Below are 25,347 nucleotides of genomic sequence, written 5' to 3' on the forward strand. Positions count from 1 at the left end.
CCACCACCAACAGTAGTGTTTAGATTGATGTTACTGGTGCATTGCCAGAGGTTTCTTTCCCATCATAAAGTTTATGTAAAACATCAAAGTGACTTTAGGTACTACATAAAACAAATGAAAGTTAAAAAAAAAAAAAAAAAAAAAAGGAAAAATCAATATGGAGAACAAAACTAATTAAATGACTCTTCCAAAATTCAATAGTTCATTAACATTTTCTCTAAACTTTCTTAAATTGATCAAAGTTTCACCAGCAAACCTTTTCAGCTCTTTATTTTATCAAGGTAAGTGGAATAGACCAGTCAACACTGCTGAAAATGTCAGATAAAAAGCTGCTAATGATGTCATGTATGAGACAGAAAAGGGCATAAATAAAAACTACACCCACACTGGTAGCATTCACATACATATTTATTCAGGTGGGCTGACAGCATCATCTTAGATATACTGAAAAATAGAGTTCCATTCAGTTCTTGAACATGCACTTTGGTGTGTTTACATGAATAAACAGTCTTTTGACAAGCATTGCATATTAAAAACAGTATCTGAGCAGTATATGTGTATGTAGAGTCTCATAACAACCAGTTGAGTCAAAAGTTTCAGTTGAACAGATGAGAAATGTTACAGCACAGGGTTTACGTTTCCATCACACAGTGGAATGTGTCTATCAAACAGCCCCGGAAGTGAAGCTTTGTATAATGAAATACTGATCAAATGAAATGTTTTAAAGAACGGAAATCATTTTCCCCTCCTTCCAACAGTTCGTTCGCCTTCCTAAGAGGGTCTGAGCCCTGAGGAAGTCGGTACACCTCTCTAAGAGGATAACTTCTCTTGGATTACAAATAACAAACACACATGTTCAACATCCGGTCTCTGCACATGCTGCAAGTCACAATGTTGTTCCACACAGTTACCAGTTGCCCCTCAATGAATCACGTCATTGTGAGGCTGATAGTGTTCTGTATTGGTCGCACTGTGTCACAGCTGCAGATCCAACTCTGTCGTAAATTTAGAGGCACTAACAAGTTGTGATGTTGTGGAGGACTCCTTTCTTTCAAAAGTCTTAAATGAATCACTTTTTTGCAAATTCCACAAGAAAAAAAAAGACTCCCATCATCACAGTGATTTATTGCCTTCAAATATATTTAAATTACACTGTATAACTTTATTTAAAAACTGTTAACTATATGTTAATATAAGTTTGCATACATTGTTTCACACATACATTGCATAGCACATAAGAAGATAATCCAACATACTGTAAGTAACGTTTGGGTTCATTACCGTAACATTACACAGGATACAGTATCCTGACAAAAAAAAAAAGTCTCAAAACTTTAAAACATAACCAGTTTTGCATAACACTGAATAATATACATGTAATACAAGTTGGTGGAATACAGGACTTAATAGATTATATACACTTTGAATAAATTCCATTTTTCTCAACATTCTTTGGGTTTCTTTGTTATTATAAAAGAGTATCAGTAACATACTGTGATTCAGGCTGAGAGGCACATACCTTTAAGTCATCAAATATTTCAGTTTTTTTTTTAAAGGTCTAAAATTATCATGATGTACATGACCACCTTGTATTTGTTTAGGTTAAATAAGTGTAGCAGTGAAATAAGGCAAGCATGTGAAAAATACAGTGCAGAATTTAAGGTAAAAGGCACTGACAGAGGTTTATGTTAAACCTACTGACTGACTGTTCATCGGTCAGTTTCAGGCTCATGAAATGATCCTCAGTGCTTTGCAGCTGGAAACGGAGGAGGAGGAACAGAGGAAGACCAGCTCCACTGAAATAGCTCCCAATTTTCTAACATTTCAATGAGATAAAATCCACCAATGCTCTCATCTATGATTGTCATTTCTGAGTTGTTGTGTTACTCGGCCACCTCAGGGTCTCCGTCTGTCTCCCTCCATCGTGCTGCTCAGCTCTGACTTTACTTTCGTGCAACAGTTTCTGAAAGCTTCTTCAGCCTCTTCTTCAGCTCCAGTGGGAATTTTTCATAACACTTCTTACACACTGGCTTCATGTCAAACTCCACAAACTTGTTCCTGGGGAAGAGAAACCCACAATAAATCATGTGCTGAGGTCTGTCTGGGTTATCAGTGAGGGACATGTTTGTACCAGAGCTGTCCCCTGGAACAGAACAGGGTTTGGAGGATCTGTTCTTCTCTGACAAAACACTGTATTATGTTCAGATGTTGACGTGTGTGTGATATCAAATTAAAAGTAAATGCTGCGGATGGGAATGTTTATCACAAACTGAGTCAAATTATTCAGTTTTGCCTTATATTCAATTGCCTTTTAATCATGTTACATTATTTTGTCTGCATGTCCAGCTGTGGATGTGAGACAGGAGTTCAGGTTCATCAACAGAGAATCAGATGTTTATGCAAAACTATACGAGGCTCTGCGAAGGTTTGTCTGAATATTTGTTCTGGTTTTAGCACCTGCCAGAAATCAATACCCATGCACATATTTAGAATATTTTTATTGCTTTCTCTATTGTACTGTATTTTCCAACAATCAAATTGAGCCTTGAAGCTTCTTAAATATCAACTACATTTCCCAACAAAAAGAGCAATTCTGAAGCCTGTACTGAAAGTATCACTATAGTGTTTTAATACCTTATTTCACACTAAAACGGACAAATAATTCAACTGAGAGACAAACAGATATCTCTGATTAAAGGTGGTTGACACTGATTTTTTTAAAATAAAAATTTCAAGACAGTCATGCTACAAAAATACTAACAGTATGATTTCACATCACTTAACGGGTGGGAAGGCTCAACAAGACAGAATGTGGTTTACGCCTACGAAATGCACATTTTTAAAATACTTCCCATTTTTATGTGCATTAACACCAGTGCTGATGTGTTTCATCACATCTGTGTTATGTGATTCTGTTCACAGCTCAAAAAACATGTTTTAGTGTTGACTATCATATTAAATGTGGTGCACTATGTGAACGGGACCAACTTCTTGTAATTTCATCCTCCTAAACCTGAATGAATCTTACACATCTTAGTAATAGAATAATAAAAATAATAATAGTAGTTGTCTAAGTATAAAGCCTAGGCCAGGGGTGTCAAACCCATTTTAATTCAGGGGCCACATTCAACCCAATATGATCTCAAGAGGGCCAGACCAGTAAAATAATAACATAATAACCTAAAAATAATGTCAACTCCAAACTTGTCTCTACATTTTAGCGTGAAAAAGGTAAAGTTACATTATGAAAATGTTGACATCTCCAAGCTATCCCTTAAAAAACGACATGAACACAACATGAACAGCCTGAAATTTCTCAAGAAAAAGAGTGCAATTTTAACAATATTGTGTCTCAGTTGTTCATATTTGTTCAGGTTATTCACATTTTTTGGGGGGAAAAAACAGTTTAATGAAAGCAGTTTCATGTAATTTTACTTTTTTATGCTGAAACAAAGAGAACACTTTGGAGTTGTCACTATTTAAAGGTTATTATCCTATTATTTTACTGGTTCGACCCACTTGAGATCAAATTGGTCTGTATGTGGCCCCTGAACTAAAATAATTTTGACGTCCTTGACTGTTAATGCCTGACCCATAACCCTGCTGGCTGATATACAAATCATGTAAACTCTTTATTTATGTGGATTAAGCCCCATGTCTTATTATTAAATTATCTGAGATTATGGGAATGTGCTGCTTACAATAGAACTCAGGAAAAGGAAATTAAATGAAACATCGTTAGGTAGATAGGCAAATATTTTAATTTATGTTTGTAGTTATTTTGAATATTTACATTTATTAAAGATTATAATGCAAATTGTGTCTCCTATCACATGTTTAAGGGCTCCCATTTATAAGCTGAGGACTGCCTCTGGGGTGTCCTGTTACAAAATGTATCTTGTAAATGAATTGTTGATTTTAACTGTTTGTAATAATATTGGAATAAAACTGATTGATTGATTGATTGATTGATTGATTGATTGATTGATGTCTTCAGTGTAATTTTTGCATTTCATTTGGATTGGACCATTTGGTGGGCCAGGTTTGGCCCAGGGGCTGGATGTTTGACACCCCTGGCCGAGGCAGATATACACTGCTACAGTACGTTCGTATTCTTCTCTACAGAGAGACTGACATACAGTCTGGCAAATGTTCAGCAGCCGACAGGAAAGCTCTCCAAAGATCATGAACAGAGGCCAGAAAATAATTGGACCCCCCCCCTCTGTAAAGCTTTCCCCCAGCTGCCCCTAGACGGCATTCCCTCTCAAAGCAGATAATCGCTGGCTGAACAAGTGCACGTGTCCAACCCGGTGGAGTCTTGGCACTTCCATAGCTGAGGCCAGAAAGCTGCCGGAAGAGATTAAGACTTTACTCTCTACAGACACAGAGACGCAGAAAAAAAAAAAAAAAAAAAAAACAAGAAAAAAAAACAAAGCTTTCCCTTCAACTTGTGACTGATCTGATTTTCCTGTTTGCGTTGCAGAGGTTACCAGAGTACCTGCTTAATCTCTGTTAATGATTCTGGCTGAGAAGTGGTTTTTAAGCACTGAAATGTTTCCAAGTTAGGTCACCTCCTGTATTGACACACTGGTTTAATTGGTTTGAAAGACCATTTGACACAGTTACGCAGAACAGTGTGGAAATATGACGCAGACATTATAATAGGATATGAAAATAGAACAGAAACAGGAAGGAGAAAGATGCAAACTAACCAAAAGAACAGTGGAAGTGAAGAAAAAGGAGGAAAAGGAGGATCACAGACACATTGGTATCAATTTCTTCTTCTTCTCTTTTGAGTCGCGTTCACGCCTGGCCAGCCGCCGTTTCATGTCGTCTGGGAGGCGTTCGTAGCAGTGTTTACAAACCGGCTTCAGATCCACCTCCACAAACTTATCCCTGACGGAGCAGGGAGGAAGAGGAGGAGGGAAGGGTGGGGAATAGAGGGAATAAACAGGAGGAGGAGAAGGAAAGGTGATGGTTGAAGAGGAGGAGAACAGGGATGGAGAAAAGAGAAGTGAAGAAACAACCCACGAAGACACAAGTTTACGAGGAAAAAGAGAAAGATGATAAAGTTAGGAATGAAAAGAAGAGAAAACAGACTGACAGCAGATATAAACTGATCAGCCATAACATTCTAACCACTAACAGGAGAAGTGGGAATAATACTGATTATTAGATTAATAGTGATTATTTTTGATAGGTACAAACCACTTTACAATGGGAATGACCAAGAAGATCTCAGATTTGACAACAGATGCTCTAACTCCCTTGTCAAAGTTGTTCAGATCCCTCCTCTTGCTTATTTTACTGTTTCTAACACATCAACTTCAAGGCCTACATGTTCAATCACTGGCAGGCCTCATTGTAATGAGATAATCAGCATTAGTAACACTTTTCCTGTCAGTGTCAGAACATTATGGCTGATCTGTGTATGAATAATACCAAAAGATGGGGAGATTTAAAGAGGAAAACGTCATGTTTCTGTTCAGCCAGGTTTTAGATTCATTCCTTACTTGAGGGTGAGCTTGGTGTTGCAGGTAGAGCAGGCAAAACAGTTGACGCACCAAGCCTTGTTCAGGGCCGAAACCACTGGAAAAAAAGAAAAGAAACAGAACCACATGAGTCCCTGACTACTTGCCGTCATATGACTGAAGTTAAATAGATTTTTACAAAGGCTAACTTTCATAATCTAATTTTAAAGCAAGAATTAGTGAAGAAAGTCACAATGGAACCAATCCAGATTTAACAGCATAAAAACAAACTTATTATGTTTAATTTTTCATTTTAACATTTCTTTTAACTCCAATTCCATTCCTTTATTTATAATTGATAGACAAACCGATAGCAAAAATGTGTGTAAATACATTAGACAAAGATAACAATTACGATTTTAGGCATAAACTTAATTATTCATGTTACTATGTTAAAATTAATCTAACCAGACCAATATGACAATAATTAAATAAGTCAATACAATTAAACTTTAACAATAAATGTTATTGGAGGCCTTTCTGTACTTTAACTTTAAATCTTGTTTTGTTTTGATTTTTCCGCTTTATGTTGTATTCTATGCCATATACAGGACAGTGCAACTTTTATCTTTAGAAAGGTCTACATATCCTCCTGAGACCCAGGACATAAACGTTTTCTCCATCTTTTTTTTTTTTTTTTTTAAATTTCAAAACACTTTTACAGCACAGTAACAACAAAAACAGAGCACAAAACAACAAGGGAGTGACTTTTTTTTTTTTTTGCTTGAATTAAGCAAAAAAAAAAATCTTGAATTAAACAAAAAAAGTCTGCCAATGACAAGTGAAAATTATCTTGGTAAGATTTCTTAAAATAAGATTTTCAAGATCGATTGTCTAAATAAAAGTTACTCTTTAGGTGATTATGTCTTATTTTAAGTGTGATGAGATATTTTGACTAGAAATGAGAAAAATACACTTGGTAAGATTTTGATTTTTGCAGTACAGATACATTTTTTTAATATAATGTCCTTTTCAGTGGACATTTTTATTTATTTATTTTTTCAAGCAAAGCTGTGAAACTCTTGTCCACTACAGAGGACAAAAATGCATTGCTGGATCTCAGGAGGACAAATAAACTTTATATACACATACACTCAATTAATCCATCAACCGATCAGTCTACGCACACAGGAGGACAAAGTAAAACTGATAAAATGATGCTGACTTTAAAGAGACTAGATACCAGACACACAACATTAACATAATAAAACACGTCTTCTCACCATCTCCTTCAATAACACGGTTGCAGTGGTAGCAAACATCTCCAAACAGCTGGGAAATGAAAAAAAAAAAGAGCAGAGTCAGCAACACAGCGACACATGACATAACTGAAGTAATTATAATGAATACAAGAACATCATGAATGCATGACACACACAACATGCTGCAGTCAGATGCCATGCAAAATGTCTAGACATGAACAAAACCTCCCCCATAAATGTTCCAACACTAGGTGGAGTCATTACATCTGTGTTCAGACCCATTCAGTCTTCTCTCAGAAATAAAATATGACACCACTAAAACTCTCAAAGAGATCAACTACAGCTAAAAGCCACAGGAAGGATGATTTAATGACAGACAAAATCTACAGTTTTCTAAAATGACCCTAAATACCCCAGTGATGTGACACCGTTGGCCGTTACCTGGTTGTAGTGCGTTTCACAGTAGGCCAGGCCCTTGCGCTCATAGTGACGGTGTCCCAGGAAAGGTTTCTCACACTTAGCACACACAAAATGCTGCAAAACAAACCCCATAGCCGAGCACACGTTGTTAGCACAGCCACCAGTCAGTTCATTATCACATTTTAGTTCATGTCACAGTCCTGGATTAGACAATATGAGGTCAAACCACAGTCAGACCAGTTCAGTTCAGTTCTCTGGATCCAAACTGAACACAGGAAGCAGAGGGTGGACAGCACAGTCACATCAAGAGTGAGTAAAAATCCTCTAAACAGACTTCTGAAGAATAAATGTAGAATATTACACACATTCAAGGGAAATGCATAGTATTTCTGTCACTAATTATTTTGTAAACACATTGATGACTTGGTGGTGATTTGTAAGAGCAGGGTCACACTGATAGTCATTCTAAAAAGAGGAAAAGTTGTGTTTTCTGCCAGTATTTAATGTTTCCGGCTTCAGTATTCCTATATGCTCCATTTATAGTATTACAAAAGCAATGAAGTACTTTTATGCAAAAAAAAAAAAAAAAAAGAAAGAAAGTCATATATATTACAATCTATAATTAATGCTGTGATCCAAAGCTGTTTCCTACATACATTATATCAGTGTTAATTGTACAAGTTGATACATTTCATAGCTGACCAAAGATGACCAAAGTCCCGCCCATTCCTGGTTGTGTCCTATGGGACCTCATTTTGGAAAAAAAAAATGTATTACAGTCAATGGAGAGAGAAACGTTTTGACATGTTTTTGATCCTGTTTGTGTAATGCATAGATTATATACATGATGTTTGTCAGTTTAAAAGATAATTGTATAAGTCAAGAAAGTTGCAGTTGTGTAAAACTGTTGAAGGCCATTAAAAATACGTAAATAGAAAGATTACACACATCACTGTAACTGTCTTTCTCTGTGATCTGTTCAGAGTCTGAGGACATCTCTGCAGCTTCAACATGACCAGACTCGTAGTGATTTTCACATCTTTTAATACTTTATCACCTCACTCTCAAAGATTGAGATAAAATGTGACGAGGTAAAGTCTGCTTTTGTGTTTGACGACGTTTATCAAATGCAACAAACAATACAATCCATTCAGCAATTGAACACAAACATGTTAAGCTTTATTGGCTCTTAAAATTATCTTTTTATAAACATTATGTGTAAATACTGACGCCAATCAAAACTGATAAAAAATGAATTATCCATAGACTGCTGTTCATATTTTTACCTAAGTCAGGTCTTATGAGGCCCAGTCAAAAGGACAGGACCACTGCTCTCGGTTGATGATTTAAAAAAAAAAAAAAAAAACAATTAAAAAGAAAATTACAAACATCAGAATTGATTTTCTGTTCCGCTAACGTCTACAGTTGTGGAAAAAAGGATTAGACCACCCTTGCTTTCTTCAATTTCTTGTTCATTTTAATGCCTGGTACAACTTGAGGTACATTTGTTTGGACAAAAATAATGATAACAACAAAAATATCTCATTAGAATTTAATGTAAGAGCTGATATCTAGACATTTTCCATGTTTTCTTGATAATAACCAAAATCACTTCAGTTCTTACATCAATATCTATAGCATTGTACTGACAAAAACAGTACTTTTAGGCATTCCATGTTTTCTTTTCTGTCTGTTTCAGTCACATGATACACACAGGAGTTAGTACTTGATTGCATAACCATTGCTTTTGATGACTTTTGGTGGTCTAATAATTTTTTCCGCAACTGTATGTTATCTACTATGACTGTTTATCTGCAGCTTCAGTTCATCAGCTGATCTGTTATCAGTGTAACGCACATACAGGGGAGGGGGGGGGGTTCTGGCCAGGCAGGTAGGGGTGAGCCATGGTGCAGCACTCAGGATCGACCAATCCTCTGTTCTCTCACCATGTCAAAGTGTCTCTCACAATAGGCACGACCGCCTCGCTCATAAAATGGGTGGCCCTGAAACGGGCGCTCGCACACAGAGCAAACATGATGCTGCATGTGCAAAAGGGAGGAAGGAAAACGGCAGTAAAAGGTGAAAAAAAGAAAATAAGGAGGAGAGTCACAAAACAGAGACAGAACTAGAGACAGACTGTAGATACAGGGATGACGTTCAGCGCCTGGAGTTAGAGGCAGAACTCTGGATAAAAACCTGGTAAAATATGAGTCACACACTGAATGTACACACAATAAAATGCACGTAGAACAGAGATAGATAGACAACCACTGATCGAACGTAGATCAATTCATAAACCTCGAAGCCACTGTAATGAAGTTAAAATACAATGCACATTGGACACATCGTCCACCTGTGGGCATTAAATTTTTGTTTCCTAGTTAAAGCTGCTTTTAACAGACGTTGAATGTAACGTCGTACCTCCACGTGCCACTGCTTTCCCATGGCGTTAACCACACGGCCCTCGATGGGTCTTCTACAGGCGCCGCAGATGGGGACGCCCATCTTGTCGTGACACGGGAGACAGTAGAGCTCACCCTTCAGCTCCCTGGCATCAGCAGTCAGCTCCTTACTGCAGAGACAAACACATTTAATATCAAACCCCATGTCTCTCCTATTACAGCTTATTACAAACATATCTGTGCATATCATAGCTGTGTGTAGGAGAACTGCTGTGTATACTGGAAAACCAGATGTTTTGTTTTAAAATTTCAAAACAAACATTTTTTTCACTGCAAAAATCAAAATCTTACCACATGCATTTTTCTCATTTCTAAGTCAAAATACCTCATCACACCTAAAATAAGACATAATCACCTAAAGAGTAACTTTTCAGTGAGATATAAGAACTTTTTTAAGACAATAGATCTTGAAAATCTTACTTCAAGAAATCTTACCAAGATAATTTTTACTTGATCCACTGGCAAATTTTTTTTGTTGTTGAATTAAGAAAAAAACCTGAATTAAGCAAAAAAAAATTATTATTTTGTGGCAGATGCATGAATCCAGCTGTTTCAAGCCAATGCAGATTTTAAATGTGTAACTAATCCTATTTTTGTTGAATATCTTGGAAATTCAGTACAACAGATCTGCAAAATGATAACATCTATGCATGTCTATATATGTCCATATCCAGTCATGAACATACACTGTCTTACACTGTTGCCCATAAAGGTGGAATAGTTTTGTTTTCAGACATATTCTTCTTTTTATTCCTATTTATACACATCAGTAATCATCTTTGTCCAGGTGTAATGATTACATACTGAGTCCTAGTTACAGTTTATCTATCAAGAATACATCACATTGTCACAATCATTTCAGTGAAAGAGGTAAAAATATTTTATTCCAACTTCATGTGCTACAGTGTATCATGTGCATGTTATTACCTCCGCCAAGGAGGTTATGTTTTTGCCAGGGTATGTTTGTTTGTTGGTTAGTTAGTTAGCAATGTAACTGAAAAAGTTATGGACGGATTTTGATGAAATTTTCAGGAAATGTTGATGCTGGCACAAGGAACAAATTATTAAATTTTGATGGTGATCTGGGGGGACTTATCTGCCTTGGTGGAGGTCTGCTCTCTCTGAGTGCTTTTCTAGTTTTAGCAATGTTATTTCATGACCTAAATTTTGCTAATAATTGGTACGAATACTGTTGCAGATTACACTTGCTGTTTATTTTATTTTCATGTATTTACTTACTTAGTTGATGTGTTCATTTATTTATTGTCTTATTTTGTTTGTTTTCTTTTGCTGGGGGTCACAGGGTAGGATTGAGGGAAATACAGAACAAAGCCGTCTGATGTTGAAACATAGCAAGGGTTTTATTTTTAATTTACTAAAGAAAGACTATAAATACAGAACTAGAGCTACAATAAATATTTATGACATAAAAATAAACCTGATAATCACGGGCGATCTATTTCATTATACATTTTCGAGCCACTGAACCCTTTAACATCCAGTGCACGACATTGGCTGGACAGTAGATAAAGTCTGATCCTGGGTAGAACATGAGCTATAAGTGGTACGATTCACAAACTGACACATCGTACATCCACCGCCTGCCGCCTCCTGCTTATGAATGACACATGATGCTCACACTGCAGACAGAGTTGGTGCACGTGAGTAAGTTTACCCGCAGTTGTTGCAGTTGAAGTGATCAGGGTGGTAGGGGTCATTCTTAAACAGCAGGGGCTGCTCCTCGATAATAGCGTGACACTTCTGACAGATGTATTTGCCGAGGCCACGGGCTTTCTCCCTGTTGTGACATGGACGACACAGGTGCCTGGAAGAAAACAAACGGTAAAAGTGAAGACAAAAATGGATTGAAGTGCAATATTTTCCTGTTCTCTCCACAGGTCCACATTCTGTACACACTAAAAGACAAAGAATTATACAGAAGCTTTAGTCTGTCATGAATTTGAGTAGTAATGACAACTTAAAGGAGTGATTTTTTGCTTTTTTAAATGGAATTATGCATTTTAAAACATTTCCTTGTGGTCTACATAAACTGTAAATGCTCTGCTTGGGTCTGAATTCTTCATTAATTCAACTCCACAGGTCCATCTTCAACGTTATTTCTGAGTAATGACACCAGAAAGGTGGTTTTGAGCACTGGCCCTTTAAATGCAAAAGAGCCACTTCACACCCCACCCCCTCCAGGTTGTTGGCCATGCTTTCTGCCCTGTTCAACCAACAATTTAACATTTTAGGTAATCAGCTTGAAGTTTGGACATATTTTCAGTTTTTACTACAACCGCCGCTGCTGATAAACAATTATGTCATACAAATTCAAACGTTTTGAACTATTAGTGTCCAAATACACAAATAAATTAACCAAAGACTAATAAAAGTGGGTTTAGCTAAATATGACCCCTTTAACCCATGATGGGTCTGTGGTGCTTGTTCTGAATGTATTATTTATATCAATATAATATTCATAAAAATTCAACCATTTTCTCAGTAGGAAAAATTTCAAAAAATGCTGATAGAATAGACCTTGTTCTTTCTATAGACATCTGAGCATGCCCAGTACACCCCCTGCTAGCCTGTGTAATGCGGGGTAAAACATAGAGCAGTGAGTGAGACCGACTCGCTATAAAAAAAGAGACTTTTTCTACTAACTTAATTGTTTTCGGTGTGGTGGTCATATCTGCATAATGATTGGCTAAAATTTTTCATTGGTCTTTAATAACCTACAACAGGTCGTTGTCTACGGTCAATCCACTGAATGCAGAGATACACTGACCTGCCACCATCCTCCTGAACTAACCTGCCAGCATTCTTCACAAATCCAACATCAGCGAGTACAGCCTGGCAGATATCACAGCAGAAACAGTCCGGATGCCAGCTGTTGTTCATGGCCTTGATGACACGGCCAATAATGAACTCACCTGAGAAGAAGAAGAAGAAGAAGAAAGAAGGAGAAGAAGAAGAAGAAGAAGAAGAAGAAGAAGAAGAGCGTTATGAAGAATGTGTATGTATGCATCCTCAGCATCATGTGACCCGGAACAAGTAGGATCACATCAAAAAGGATTGATGTAAGCAGCAAATGTGTTGAACTGCAGCGGTTCTACGTACCACACTGATGACAGCAGGGAGCGAACAGCATCTGGAAGTCATGTTCGCAGTATTTCCTGCCTTCAAACTGTCAGAAGCAGAATCGTGTTTATTGCCATGTAAGTAAACAGGGTTCACATTACTAGGAATTGGCTTAAGCGGTTTGGTGCATACACAGAGCATGCAGTAAAAAATTAAATAAAATATAATAAAAGAAATAAAGAAGTAAGAGAATAAACAAGTATACACTGGAAAAAAATCAAAATCTTACCAAGTGTATTTTTCTCATTTCTAGTGAAAATATCTCATCACGCTTAAAATAAAACATAATCACCTACAGTAACTTTTCAGTGAGATATAACTGATTTTTAGACAACAGATCTTGAAAATCTTATTTCAAGAAATCTCACCTAGATAATTTTCACTTGTTCCATTGACAGATTTTTTTGCTTAATTCAAGCAAAAATATCTTGTATTAATTTATTTTTTTTTAACTTGTTTAAAGAGGGGCCTTTTTTCCAGTGTAAACTAAACTGTCAACAGAATACAAACGATTACAGCACAAGAGTCCACATCTTGTGCATACACAGTACGACTATAATAGACACAACTTCAGAACAAATATGTTTAGAAATCATATCTTTCTCAACCACCCCAGATATTAATTAATTTCTGCACACAGCACTAAAATAAGCAATGAATGACAAAAATAGTTAAACTCAAAACTTTTGAGGATGTTTTTAACATCATTTTAAGTGCAATGTGAGGCCTATTTCACACCCCATCACACTAGGATTGGACTTGAGTATCCTGATTAGGGGTGTGTATTGGCAAGAATCTGGCAAAATGATCCAAATCATAATACTAGGATCACGATACGATATATCACAATATATCATGATACTGTTAAAAAGGCAATTTTTTTTTTTTTAATGATTATTTCAGGGAAGAACTGAATTACACCAGAAATATGCACACATACTAAACACATTTTTATTTGATCACAACAGGATCTAATGCTACATCACAATTTTTTTCTCTGTTAAAACTTAAATTATGTTTTACAGACATTACAGTTTAAGATCCTGCTCAAATGTTCATATTCTATTAGTTCATAACTAACATCATAACATTATTTTTGTGCAATCCTAAGAAAGGAACTAACATCTGCCTCTCTGAGAGAGTAAAAAGTGCTTTTAGGATGCTTCAAATAACCATTAATTAATAAAACTGTTAAATAATAATAAATAAAATATAAAACAAAAAAAACAAAAAACAAAAATGAACCTCCATAACATCCGCATTTGAAATAATTACCTAAAAATATCAATACAGTACTTCTTAATATCGACACAGTATCGTGAAATGAAATGTCGCGATATATTGCAGAACCGATATTTTCTTACACCCCTACTTCTGATGTACATACAGAACAATATTGAGTGACGGCATGTTCATACAAAGTTCTGATCTCTGCCTTTCCATGTGAATCTAATGCTTTTATGACCACTTTGTAATTTGATCAATATCTTGCTCAAGGTGCAACACAAAAAAAATGTATAACTATTCATGTTATTTTCAATTTTTAACTGTTAAATCATCTATCTCTAAACTCTCCTATTGTGTATATTTATGGAAACAGGTCGAGCTATTCAGAGAGACTCAAAGGTAAATGTAACACCCTCTGCTTTGTGGGTAATATCGACGGAAACTTAAGAGACGCTTTATCTTTACAAGAGGAGCATCGGGTTCCCTGGGCCTCACAGACAGACGCCGTGCCTTGTGTGGGCTGGAGAGCAAGTAGCTTACTGGAAGTGGGCTTGAAATAACTCAATAATGGATTAAAGCCTTCTGTATTTACACCTGTGGGACTGATGTCTATGGGATGTGCAGTAACAAGAACAACAACACAGAACAGTCACTTAACTACACGGAACATGAAGTGGATGCTTTTCATTACTGTCATAACTACTGTAATGGTGATCATGTACCAGGCCTAATATGTCCCACAGGAGTTTCATAATGAACCTAAATATTGTTACACTTCTCTAAATAATGTAAAACATCTCAAACATGTTTTGTGCGGTTACAGCAGAAACTTGTCTACATAAAACCAGGATTATTTCACAGCTGGTTTTGTGTTTTCATCATGTTGACTTCATTTTCTCAGCAGCAGATGAACACGTTATACACACTCCTGGGGCTTAAAGTGGACTAACTCAACACTTCAGTACTGACAGACTCTAAAGACTCACAATATAGACTTCAGAAGATTCACCATCATAGGACCACTGATGCTAAAATCGGCCCATGATGCAATTCTCTGTAAAATACCCTATTTACACAAGAAGTGGGACAATGTAAGGTGAATATTAATGGAGCAGGAAATTTTAATTATGTTGTAAAACCACCAGGGTACTGAAAAATAAAAATGAAAAGAAAGACAGACTCGAATGTATGTACCTTACTTTGATGATAGATATCGCTAACCATGACCGTTATTTCTTCTGTTTTTGTTTCTTTACTTAACACATCTGCTTTATTTCTCTAACTCTACAATGGAATATGTAATTTCAGTGTGGAATGTATGTGCATCTCTGTTAAAATATGAAAAACCTCAATAAAAATGTCAGTATCAAAAAAAAAAGAAAAGAAATAGTTCAACCGTACTGTGGAAATTGGTATCACTATCACTTACTGAAACCATGGTATGAGTACTGATACTGTCATCATAGTATAATATATCAGAATCAGACTACTTTATCAATCCCAGGGGGAAGTTATTGAATATATTTTATTTTTTTCATTGAAAACCAACAGATCAATCATATCTGACTCTGCTGCTCTATTCACAGGAAACACATTCACTGAGATGAATCATGACAAATCACTTGCAATAACTTGTTTCAGTATTCACTGGGAACACATCGTGCATCTTTAATGACGGATGATGACAGTTACACAGAAAAGAACATGGTTGGAACAAAGACTTACCTCATAGAAAAGTCCCTCTGGGAACTGCTGGAAACACTGAGCACACACAAAACACTGTTCGTGGTACAGTTCTCCGTTACTGTTCACGATCTTCTCAGCTGGAGCGAAACCACTCTTGCAGCGCTCGCACATGGCGTTGGCCAAAGCATTGGCCATGTTGCTGCAAAAAAAAAAAAGAAAAAGAAATGTCATTATAAACACATGAGTATATGCACATGGTCACAGCCCCCAAAACTACTAGAAAAATTCATTAAAGGGGTCATATTTTGTTAAACCCACTTTTATTAGTCTTTGCTTCATTTATCTGTGTATTTGGACCATAATAGTTCAGAAAGTTTGAATTTGAACCCTCTAGGTGCTGCAAAGTTATCTTTATACTGATTTTGGCAAAAATTGAGTGGATTTCTACAACCTGTTTCAATTCCTGCTTAATTTGTTATATTTTAAAACTAGTTATGTCACGACATTTGCACTTATAAGGTCAAGACTTCCGACGAACATTTCTCCGAGTACGACATAATTGTTTATCAGCAGCAGCGGTTGTAGTAAAAGCTGAAAATATTTTCCAAACTTCGAGCCAATTACCTAAAATGTTCAGTTGTTGGTTGCATTAATGAACACAAGCGGCTGTATGGGACAGAAAGCACAGGCAACAACCTGGAGGGGGTGGGGCGTGAAATGGCTCATTTGGATTTAAAGGGCCTGCACTCAAAACAACCTTTCTGGTGTCATTACTCAGAAATAAGGTTGAAGACGGACCTGTGGAGTTGAATTAATGAAGAATTCAGACCCAAGGAGAGCATTTACAGTTTATGTAGACCACAGGGAAATGTTTTAAAATGCATAATTCCATTTAAAAAAGCAAAAAATTACTCCTTTAAGTTGTCATTACTACTCAACCTCATGACAGACTAAAGCTTCTCTATTATTCTTTGTCTTCTAGTGTTTACAGAATGTGGACCTGTGGAGAGAACAGGAAAAAATCTATGTAGTAAAGTATCCTATTACTGTAGACAGGGCATTCGTTGGCTGACATTGCAGTACATTATTGATCCTACCAAGTCCATTTTTGTCTTTACTTTTACCATGTACAGTTTATGTAGACCACAGGGAAATGTTTTAAAATGCATAATTCCATTTAAAAAAGCAAAATATCACTCCTTTAAAATGTGCCCATGTGAAAACTAGTGTGTTTTCAAAGTTATTATAATGTAGTTATACAGGATTTGCAACTACATTTATTAGCAACACCAACATTTATCACATACTTAAGTGGCAGTGATGACATTACTTAAGTTCTCCATTGTAAACCAACTCCCATCCCTCCCCATGGCCATTAATTTTTATTGATTTCAATTGAATATTATTTTTTAATCTAATTAAACAATAAAACAATATTAAAACACATTGTTTGCATATCTTCAGGTCATCTTCAGAGTCTGGTTTTGACCAACTCTATATATAAAATGTCAAGAGATAACTTTCTTGTGATCTGGCGCTATATAAATAAAATTTGATTGATTGAGTGATTTAATTGGTTTTCCCCTGTAAGTCGCTTTGGAAAAAAGCGTCTGCCAAATGCGTAAACATAAACATAAACATAAACATTTTTCCAATGGGCTGTATTGCGCCAAACGTCAAAGAAGTGCGACAAATGGATGGTGGAATCCCCATTAAATAGGGCCATATCAGGACACACCTAACAATAATATTTCAACATCTATTGAATGTCTCTTCTGTCATCAAACCAGCTGGAAGATTTATTCAGAACAGGAGGGGAGGAGAGTGGAGAAAATGTGACGTAAGATTATCAGCCCATTACAAAGACTCCCAGACACACTGATTTATTCTGGCTCCTCTTATCAGGGTGTGGGGAATCAGTACGTGGGAAGTCGACACATTGAGGGACAAGTTAAAGTGACTTGTTATTAATTTGCACTAAGCTGTGCAGCCAGCAGTATCTAGGTAGTTAATTTTTTTTAAATATGGGCAAATTTTGTATGACAACCATTTTACAAAAACAATACTAAAGGGTGTACTACCCTCAATTAAACAATCAGTATTGTTTTATAGCCTCCCTGCTCTACATGGCTGTAATATATCAAAAGGGCAGGGCTCCAGATAATAACTTTTTTAGACGTCCTGCACTAGTGCCAGATGCTGGAGCATGAAGTCCTTCCCCAGTTTTTCAATCATGACCACATTATCTCAGAATAAAAACAACAAAAAACTAATTTGGAACAGATGAATTGCTTAATTTAGAGAACTGTAATGATTACTAAGACGTTCTTATCAAATAGTGTAGAGTAACTGATAATGATGTTGTTCTAGACGCTAGTAGTCAAATTTTCCTAATGCTATCCTTAAACGGTACCTGTAGTGGTCATGCTTATGACATTAACTGTACTTTGTGTATTACTTACAAGCAAAAGAGGTGCAAATTCAGAAAAACAAAATAACAAAAAAAACCCACTGTAAATCCACCACACTGGACCTTTTTATTATGTGAATTACAAGCGGGGGCAGAACCTAAAGGGAGCAGCCATTGCCGGTCAGAAGTCCAATCCAATCCAACTTTATTACCTCCACCAAGGAGGTTATGTTTTTGCCAGGGTATGTTTGTTTGTTTGTTTTATTTGTTTGTTAGTTAGCAAGATAACTCAAAAAGTTATGGACGGGTTTTCATGTAATTTTTAGGAAATGTTGATACTGAAACAAGGAACAAATGATTAAATTTTGGTGGTGATCAGGGGGGACAGATCTGCCTTGGCGGAGGTCTGCGCTCTCCGAGTGCTTTTCTAGTTTGTAAAGCACTTTAAAACAACCGCAGTGGACCAAAGTGCTGTACAGAAGAATAAATAAAAAACAAAATAAAAAAAAACAAAATACAAGAATAAACTAAAAAAGATAAAAAGCTGTACAATTAAAAACAATAAAAAAAGAACAATAAACCAATACCAAATACAACAATAGAATAAAAATAATACATTCAAACATCTCGCATGGTTTCAAAAGCCAAGGAGAAAAGATGGGTTTTAAGAAGGGATTGAAAAACAGACAGAGGAGGACTGTCTGATATGGAAGTAACATACCATCGGTGACTCTGGGCAGTCAAGTGTGAGTAAACAAGCAGCAGTCAGTGAGCAAGACAGAGTGGAAAGCACGTGTTCAAGAAGGAAACTATGGCTAGCTGCACGGGATCAGTGACTAGTACATCACAGCTCAGCCAATCAGACAAATCAACGAGTCTGCGTCACTACCTGTGCCGGAACAGCCCGACAAGGAGGTAACATGTTGCTGACCATGGCTGACTGATGGAGCGGTGACGTAGTACTCGCGTGCACTTGACAAAGGCCAATGACGAAAGTTACCGGACAGAAACCAAGTATTATACGTGATCTTTTGAAATAGCTAACAATGAAAATTCACTACAGGTACCCCTTAAAAGTGGTTCCCAACCATTTTGGCTTGTGACCCCATTTTAACATTACAAATTTCTGGGGACCCCAGACATTCAAAACAGACTTTTTTTTTTTTTTTTGCTAAAATTAATTTGTTTTTGATCATGTGATAGTTTGCTATATTATGTTGCAAATAAACGTTAATTTTAGATGACATTTAGTCTATATAATGTATATTACTATGGGTGGAGGCAGTAAAGCCAGGTGTAGATTACAGCACAAAGGGAGAATTTCATTTTCCTTGGTCAGGATATGTACAGTCAGTCCAGCTTGGATTTACAAGGCTGACAATTAATACTGAACAAACAAGAACTCAAACTATGAATTATGAAAGAGCCGCAGCATCTGAAACTGACCACAATGAACATTTGACAGATAAACAGTACCACAGTGCTTCAGTTTCAGCTTCACAGTTTATCATGTCTTTCATGTTTTGGGTTTGTCTCTCTCAACTCACCATATTTTTATTAGTGAGGTTTTTTTTCTTTTTCTTTCTTTTTTTTTTTTTTACCAATTACTAGAAGTTTCAGGTGAACCCATTTGAATTCCAGGTGACCCCACAAGGTTGAAAAACACTGCCTTTAAACATCACCCCAGTTTTATGCAAGTTGTGTTTGCAAGTTAAAGCCTATCATCAAAAAACTGGTCCAGTTTTTACTGACCGTGCCTAAACAAAATGGTAGAAAGACTATGTTTAGTGGGAAGCGAAATGCATAAATAGCTAATATACTGCACACAAAAAGAGGAACACAAGTAGAGCTCCTGTAGAGGGTAAGTGTTTCAGACAGAGGTGTAGAAAAGGGAGAAGAAAATTACAGAACCATCCTCACTTCTCTGCTTTGTTTAAAAGGTCAGAATACCAGTGTGTATCTAAGCAACACAGACACACACACAAGGCCATGTAGAATTTTTATGGAGTGATGCCACCTGGTTATATTAACTTAGTTAGATCAGCAAGGGAATTACCAAGAATTCCAAAAACTCCCAGACACTCTGCTCACCACTTTACTTGACTTGGATTTTACTCTCAACTAAACGTATATTTGCAAAAACACACAAGGATCTGCAACAAAGAAAAAGGGACCAGATGTAGTCTATGCTTCCACATGCAGGTCAAGGCAAAATGTAGTAATAAACAGTCTAGAAATAAACGGTCTCCAAATGGGCCCAATCTGTCTCCACAAACTTATCAAATTCATATTGTTCGATAGAGTCTGTCTGGGCTGAAATCACACACTGACAGCCCTGCCCTGTCCCAAGGATTTATGGGAGGAAGTGATACATCCCTAAGGTATTTCCACAATCCTATCTGCCTCTAGCACCCTGCGTCAGTTACAGATCAGCCTAAAAGCAGTGGCATGACTAAAGCAAAACAACTTTTCTTCATTAACCTCAACGCAATAGGAAATTCTCCTGCACCAGTGTTCCTGTTGACTCCCACTTGTTGGCTTGCAGAGGTTGCAGAGATAAGAAAACACTATAGGCAGGCCAATTAGTCTGAAGGACTCACTTATGTAACGAGACATCCCTCACCAGCATCTAGTTGGGTTGAACAGTTAGTGCTGCCATAAAGTCTATTGCAGCCCTACTCTGCAGCTCACAGGCTAATAGGCTATGAGCAAATGTGGAGGTGCTGTGTCCGGCGTGGTCTTCATTGTCATTAGCAATTTCTTCAAACATCATCTCGGATGAAAATACTGAAACTACTCAAATTTTGTATGTAGCTTCCTTAGGACAATGTCTACAAAATTTGTTCACAGTTTTGAGATATTGTGACTTTTGAATTTTTGATGAAGTTTTGAAATATTTAACATTTGCCTTTTACTTATAATGGTCCATATTTTGATGGCTTATAACATGAGAATGGTTAAAGATATCAATATAGTTACTATTGACCAATGACAGGAAGTCATATATGGACTTTTATTTAATTTGTTGAGTTACACTCTGGTAAAAAGTACCACCTACTTCTACTGGGAGATTGATCTCCTGCATCAAGACCACAGGACTCTAACATAGCGGCAAAACCTGACAACTTCGAAAATTCAACTTATTGATTCTTGATAGAACATGCCGGTGAGATACAGAGCCTTTGGTCCTATTTTTAGTTGCTTAGTGGTGGGACTGCTATTCTCCTTCCTTATTCTACGTGTGCATGTCCATTCTGAAAGCCCCAGTCATTTTGTTATAGAACAATAACCCCCAAACTACAACTACTATGTGTCATTTTCTTTTATAGGGATTTAGTCATTCTAAAACTATGCCAAACTTCTATGATCCACCAAAACAATTTCTCTCCTGACACTGCTTTGCAAAAGCTCTGTTGCTGCATCCTGCTCTCAGAGTGGACCAAGACAACTATGATTAATTTAAACCAAATTTATCCCTACTCCAGGGCAATGGCGGAAGGTGCCGGACCTATCTCTAGCTCTGCCACAGTGCTAATAATGTGTGGAGATAGGTCTGACTATGTGACCCTAAAGAGGTGCTTATCCCCTGCAGCCCCTCAGGGTCTGCATGTGCTTTTGTGCACAGATATGTTAACCACACAGACATGTAGTCTGGGTGGCAGATTTGTACAAAACTCCACAAAGGACTCCCCCTCTGGCCTGTCAGCTCCATCAGGCCGATCTGTGACTATAAATGGAGGCTGGTTGTCAGCACAGGGAAGAGAGGCAGACAATCACTTCTGTTATGAATACCTTCTGTTCCCAGCACTCATCTGGACTCCTCTATTTGCATCTGCTTTAAGTTTATCTCTCCTCTGTTTCAGTCTTCTACAAATGTCCAGAGGAGCAATTATAGATTGACTGATTATAAGCCTTACCTTTTTTTCCCTCCGTGTACAAAACAGTACCAGAGGCTTATGAAGAACATGAATGTAGCATGAAACTATGTGCAACCGCCCCTTTTCTATGAGCAGTTAAGAAACAGAAATTGGTGATGATGGTCTTTAACACGCTTACATGTGAATGAATGTAAGTTATGACTCTTATGTTCTGAAAAGATCCTTTCATTTAGACTTTTTATATATTTTCTTTTTTTAAGATAATGTTAAAGCTTCACTTGAATTAATCATCTGCTTAAAGGCATTTCAACTCAACTAAATGTGGCAATTTTTATTCAGATTATGACACCGGAATTTTGAGTTTTACAAAAAATGTACAGCAAATCGGTTTAAAATAACAGTTATCAGTAGATGTAATACTGGGTTTCCAACTGGGTTTGGAATAGGAAAAAGCACCAAATCAATTAATTGGCTAATACAAAAATAAGTTATCTTTAACAATTAGAAATTGAATAATTGTTGAACTGGACATCTAAATCAAAGTAAAACACACCTAAATAATAAACCTGGATCACTGAACATCACTGAAGTTAAATGTTAAATCTGGAATTGAACTTGTTAAAACCCAGTGTTTTCACATATGACTTGTATTTTTACGCTATGTTGCTGATCATGATAGTTTGTAAAATGCCCTACCAGCACAGATTAACCGTCCACAACATTTAATCTATCTATTGTAGTTACCTATAAATAAAGTATTTTAGCTCCAATATGAGAACACAAGAGGTAAAAGGCGCCACCCACACTTTATTTTCATTTACCCACTTCTAGAATTGGTGGTAGAATTGCTCATTACTACTTGAACACCACCTGATCTGTACCCTCTTCAACAAATTATAGATTTGACGTCTTCAACACCACAAACCTGTTGGCGAACCTACGTCCATGTTTTGCTAAGCCCGTGATGATGCCACATCAGTCAAAAATACACTATGTATATTTAGCCGTCTTGTCTCCCATGCACACATAGTTGAAATACCAGCTGGCGTACTCTACTTTGCATAACAACTCCCCCCTTGGCGCAAAAATAGCCTTTCCTGTGCACTGCCTCCTGTGCGACTCAGAGTTATCCCTGCACAAACATGGCACCTAAGCAAATCAAACCGGCTGGTAAACCCTGCTACCAGTACATCTGAATTCCTCACATTCTGTAACACTGCAGTAAGCTTAGAGAATACACAGCATGAAGATTATTTCCACACACCTTCCCGACCACCTAGTGTTTCACCCTCTGTGAAGGGCGAAATCCAAGCCTGGGAATAAACTCGTATGTCCTCCTCTAAAACATCCCTCGCTGTGTTTTCTTTTAACCTCATACTTACAAGCGAGCGTAAAAATCGCAAAACTCCTTGTAGACTTTGACATCGCTCTTCCGTCTCTGGGACTTGGAAACCGGGACCTCATCCTCTGACCCGTCAACGGTCTGAAGCCTATGGTGGTAACCGTTCATCTCCCCGTGAGGAGGAGGGTCCGGGGCTTCCCCATCCTCAGGTATTAACGGCGGCAGGGCACGGCCGTTCATCTCCATACTGATTCACAACAACTGCCAGGGTCCGTTTTAAAGCAACTCCAAGGGATTCAAGCCAAACTTTCTTGACTTCACAGCGGCAGATGTGGTTAGTTTCCTGTCTTGTACTCAGAGCGGGAATCCAATAAGCAGTGGGAGCTCTAATCCACACAGCACGAAGGAGACCGAAACACTGACCAGACAGCACTGGGAGGACTCTCTCCCTCTCCCTCTCACACACACCCACTCTCACTAACGCACTCCCTCTTTCTCATTCCCACATCAGCTCTTTTTTTCCCTCTCACATACACACTCGCAGCCTCCTCTCCTGTCACACTCGCTGTCTATTCTTGGGCAGGTTACTGACATTGAAGAGCCCACCCTGACGCCTCTCCAGACAGAGGTCACTGTGCCATGACACACTCAAACCTCAGCTACGGTATTTAAAGGGAGTCATTCTTTGGTTTCAGTAGCTTCTGTGGGTAATATCTAACACTGGCATAGATGTACATACTGCATACACACACATATATATTATTTAAGTTAAAAGTCTCATTAAGTATCTAACAAAATCTGAATGAAAATAACTAAAGCTGGGTACACATATAAAGATTTTCTAAATCTCAAGAGATTTTATATCTGTTAGACCCCATACTGCAAAAATCTAAATCTTACCAAGTTTATTTTTCTCATTTCTAGTCAAAATATCTCATCACTCTTATAATATCATAAACATAATCACCAAAAGAGTAACTTTTCAGTGAGATAAAATAACTTATTTTTAGACAATAGATCTTGAAAATCTTATTTCAAGAAATCTTACCAAGATAATTTTCACTTGTTCCACTGGCCGTTTTTTTTTTCTTTTTTTTTTTGCTTGCATTAAGCAAAAAAATATTGAATTAAGCAAAAAAAAAAAAAAAAAAATCAAATAAGCAAAAAAAATCTGCCAATGGAATGTGAAAATTATCTTGGTAAGATTTCTTGAAATAAGATTTTCAAGATCTATTTTCTAAAAATAAGTTCTTATATCTCACTTAGAAGTTACTATTCAGGTGATTATGTTTTATTTTAAGTGTGATGAGATATTTTGATTAGAAATGAGAAAAATACACTTAGTAAAATTTAGATTTTTGCAGTGCACACATGACAACAAAAAAATCAGGCACTGAACAGTTTTGATCGTACTGTGTGTGGTGTGCTCTGATAATCTCGCCACAGCACACCATATATAATGATTCTGTCCCACCACTGATCTAGAATCTAGTACTCCAAGCAAGAAATCTCGCATCATCAAATGTGATCTAACAAAAACAAAGAAGAAGAAACACAGCAACAACCAGAAAACACAACACACAACATGTTGTTTCAGTTGTGGTACAACTTGGCGGAAATGTTGAACAGACATTCTCGGGCTTCCCACAGCTCCACGAGCTGGTCAACAAGACATCATGACTTCATTTCTGAGGTCCACCAAACTTTATTTACGCCTGCTTCCTTGTTCCTCAGTCAGCCCGCTTCTTGATTGGCTACATTATGTTCGATGTCACAGTTCATGCCAATACACACTGTCCTGTAACTAAATAAATGGCTTATAGTCTGGTTTTGACAAACTCTATATATAAAGTGTCAAGAGATAACTTTTTTTGTGATCTGGCGCTATATAAATAAAATTTGATTGATTGAGTGATTTAATTGGTTTTCCCCTGTAAGTCGCTTTGGAAAAAAGCGTCTGCCAAATGCATAAACATAAACATAAACATAAATAAATACAAATACAAATGCGGAGCCATGACTTAGGAACCGTCGGTTTTCCTCACACA

The 25,347-nt window shown here is 37.0% G+C and overlaps 1 protein-coding gene across 5 annotated transcripts in view; it reads right to left on the minus strand.

Annotated features, from left to right (window-relative positions):
- Window positions 1-390: 390 nt before the first annotated feature.
- lims2 (LIM and senescent cell antigen-like domains 2) overlaps window positions 391-25,347 on the minus strand; it is a 51,547-nt gene continuing 26,590 nt past the window's right edge. Inside the window, exons 1-10 of one of the 5 annotated variants that reach the window (XM_030125437.1) lie at window positions 23,340-23,704; window positions 15,709-15,868; window positions 12,736-12,802; window positions 12,428-12,548; window positions 11,291-11,440; window positions 9,575-9,725; window positions 7,175-7,267; window positions 6,755-6,803; window positions 5,514-5,589; window positions 391-2,058 (exon numbers count right to left, since the gene is read on the minus strand). In XM_030125437.1, coding sequence (XP_029981297.1) covers window positions 1,944-2,058; window positions 5,514-5,589; window positions 6,755-6,803; window positions 7,175-7,267; window positions 9,575-9,725; window positions 11,291-11,440; window positions 12,428-12,548; window positions 12,736-12,802; window positions 15,709-15,868; window positions 23,340-23,545 — 1,188 coding nt within the window. In that variant the 5' untranslated portion in view covers window positions 23,546-23,704 and the 3' untranslated portion in view covers window positions 391-1,943. Of the gene's footprint in view, window positions 2,059-3,988; window positions 4,897-5,513; window positions 5,590-6,754; window positions 6,804-7,174; window positions 7,268-9,574; window positions 9,726-11,290; window positions 11,441-12,427; window positions 12,549-12,735; window positions 12,803-15,708; window positions 15,869-23,339; window positions 23,709-25,347 lie in introns of those variants that run through there. The other 4 variants (XM_030125436.1, XM_030125439.1, XM_030125438.1 and 1 more) reach the window with 4 other exon arrangements.

The sequence above is a fragment of the Sphaeramia orbicularis genome, chromosome 21, assembly GCF_902148855.1.
Source record: "Sphaeramia orbicularis chromosome 21, fSphaOr1.1, whole genome shotgun sequence".
NCBI lineage: Eukaryota > Metazoa > Chordata > Actinopteri > Kurtiformes > Apogonidae > Sphaeramia > Sphaeramia orbicularis.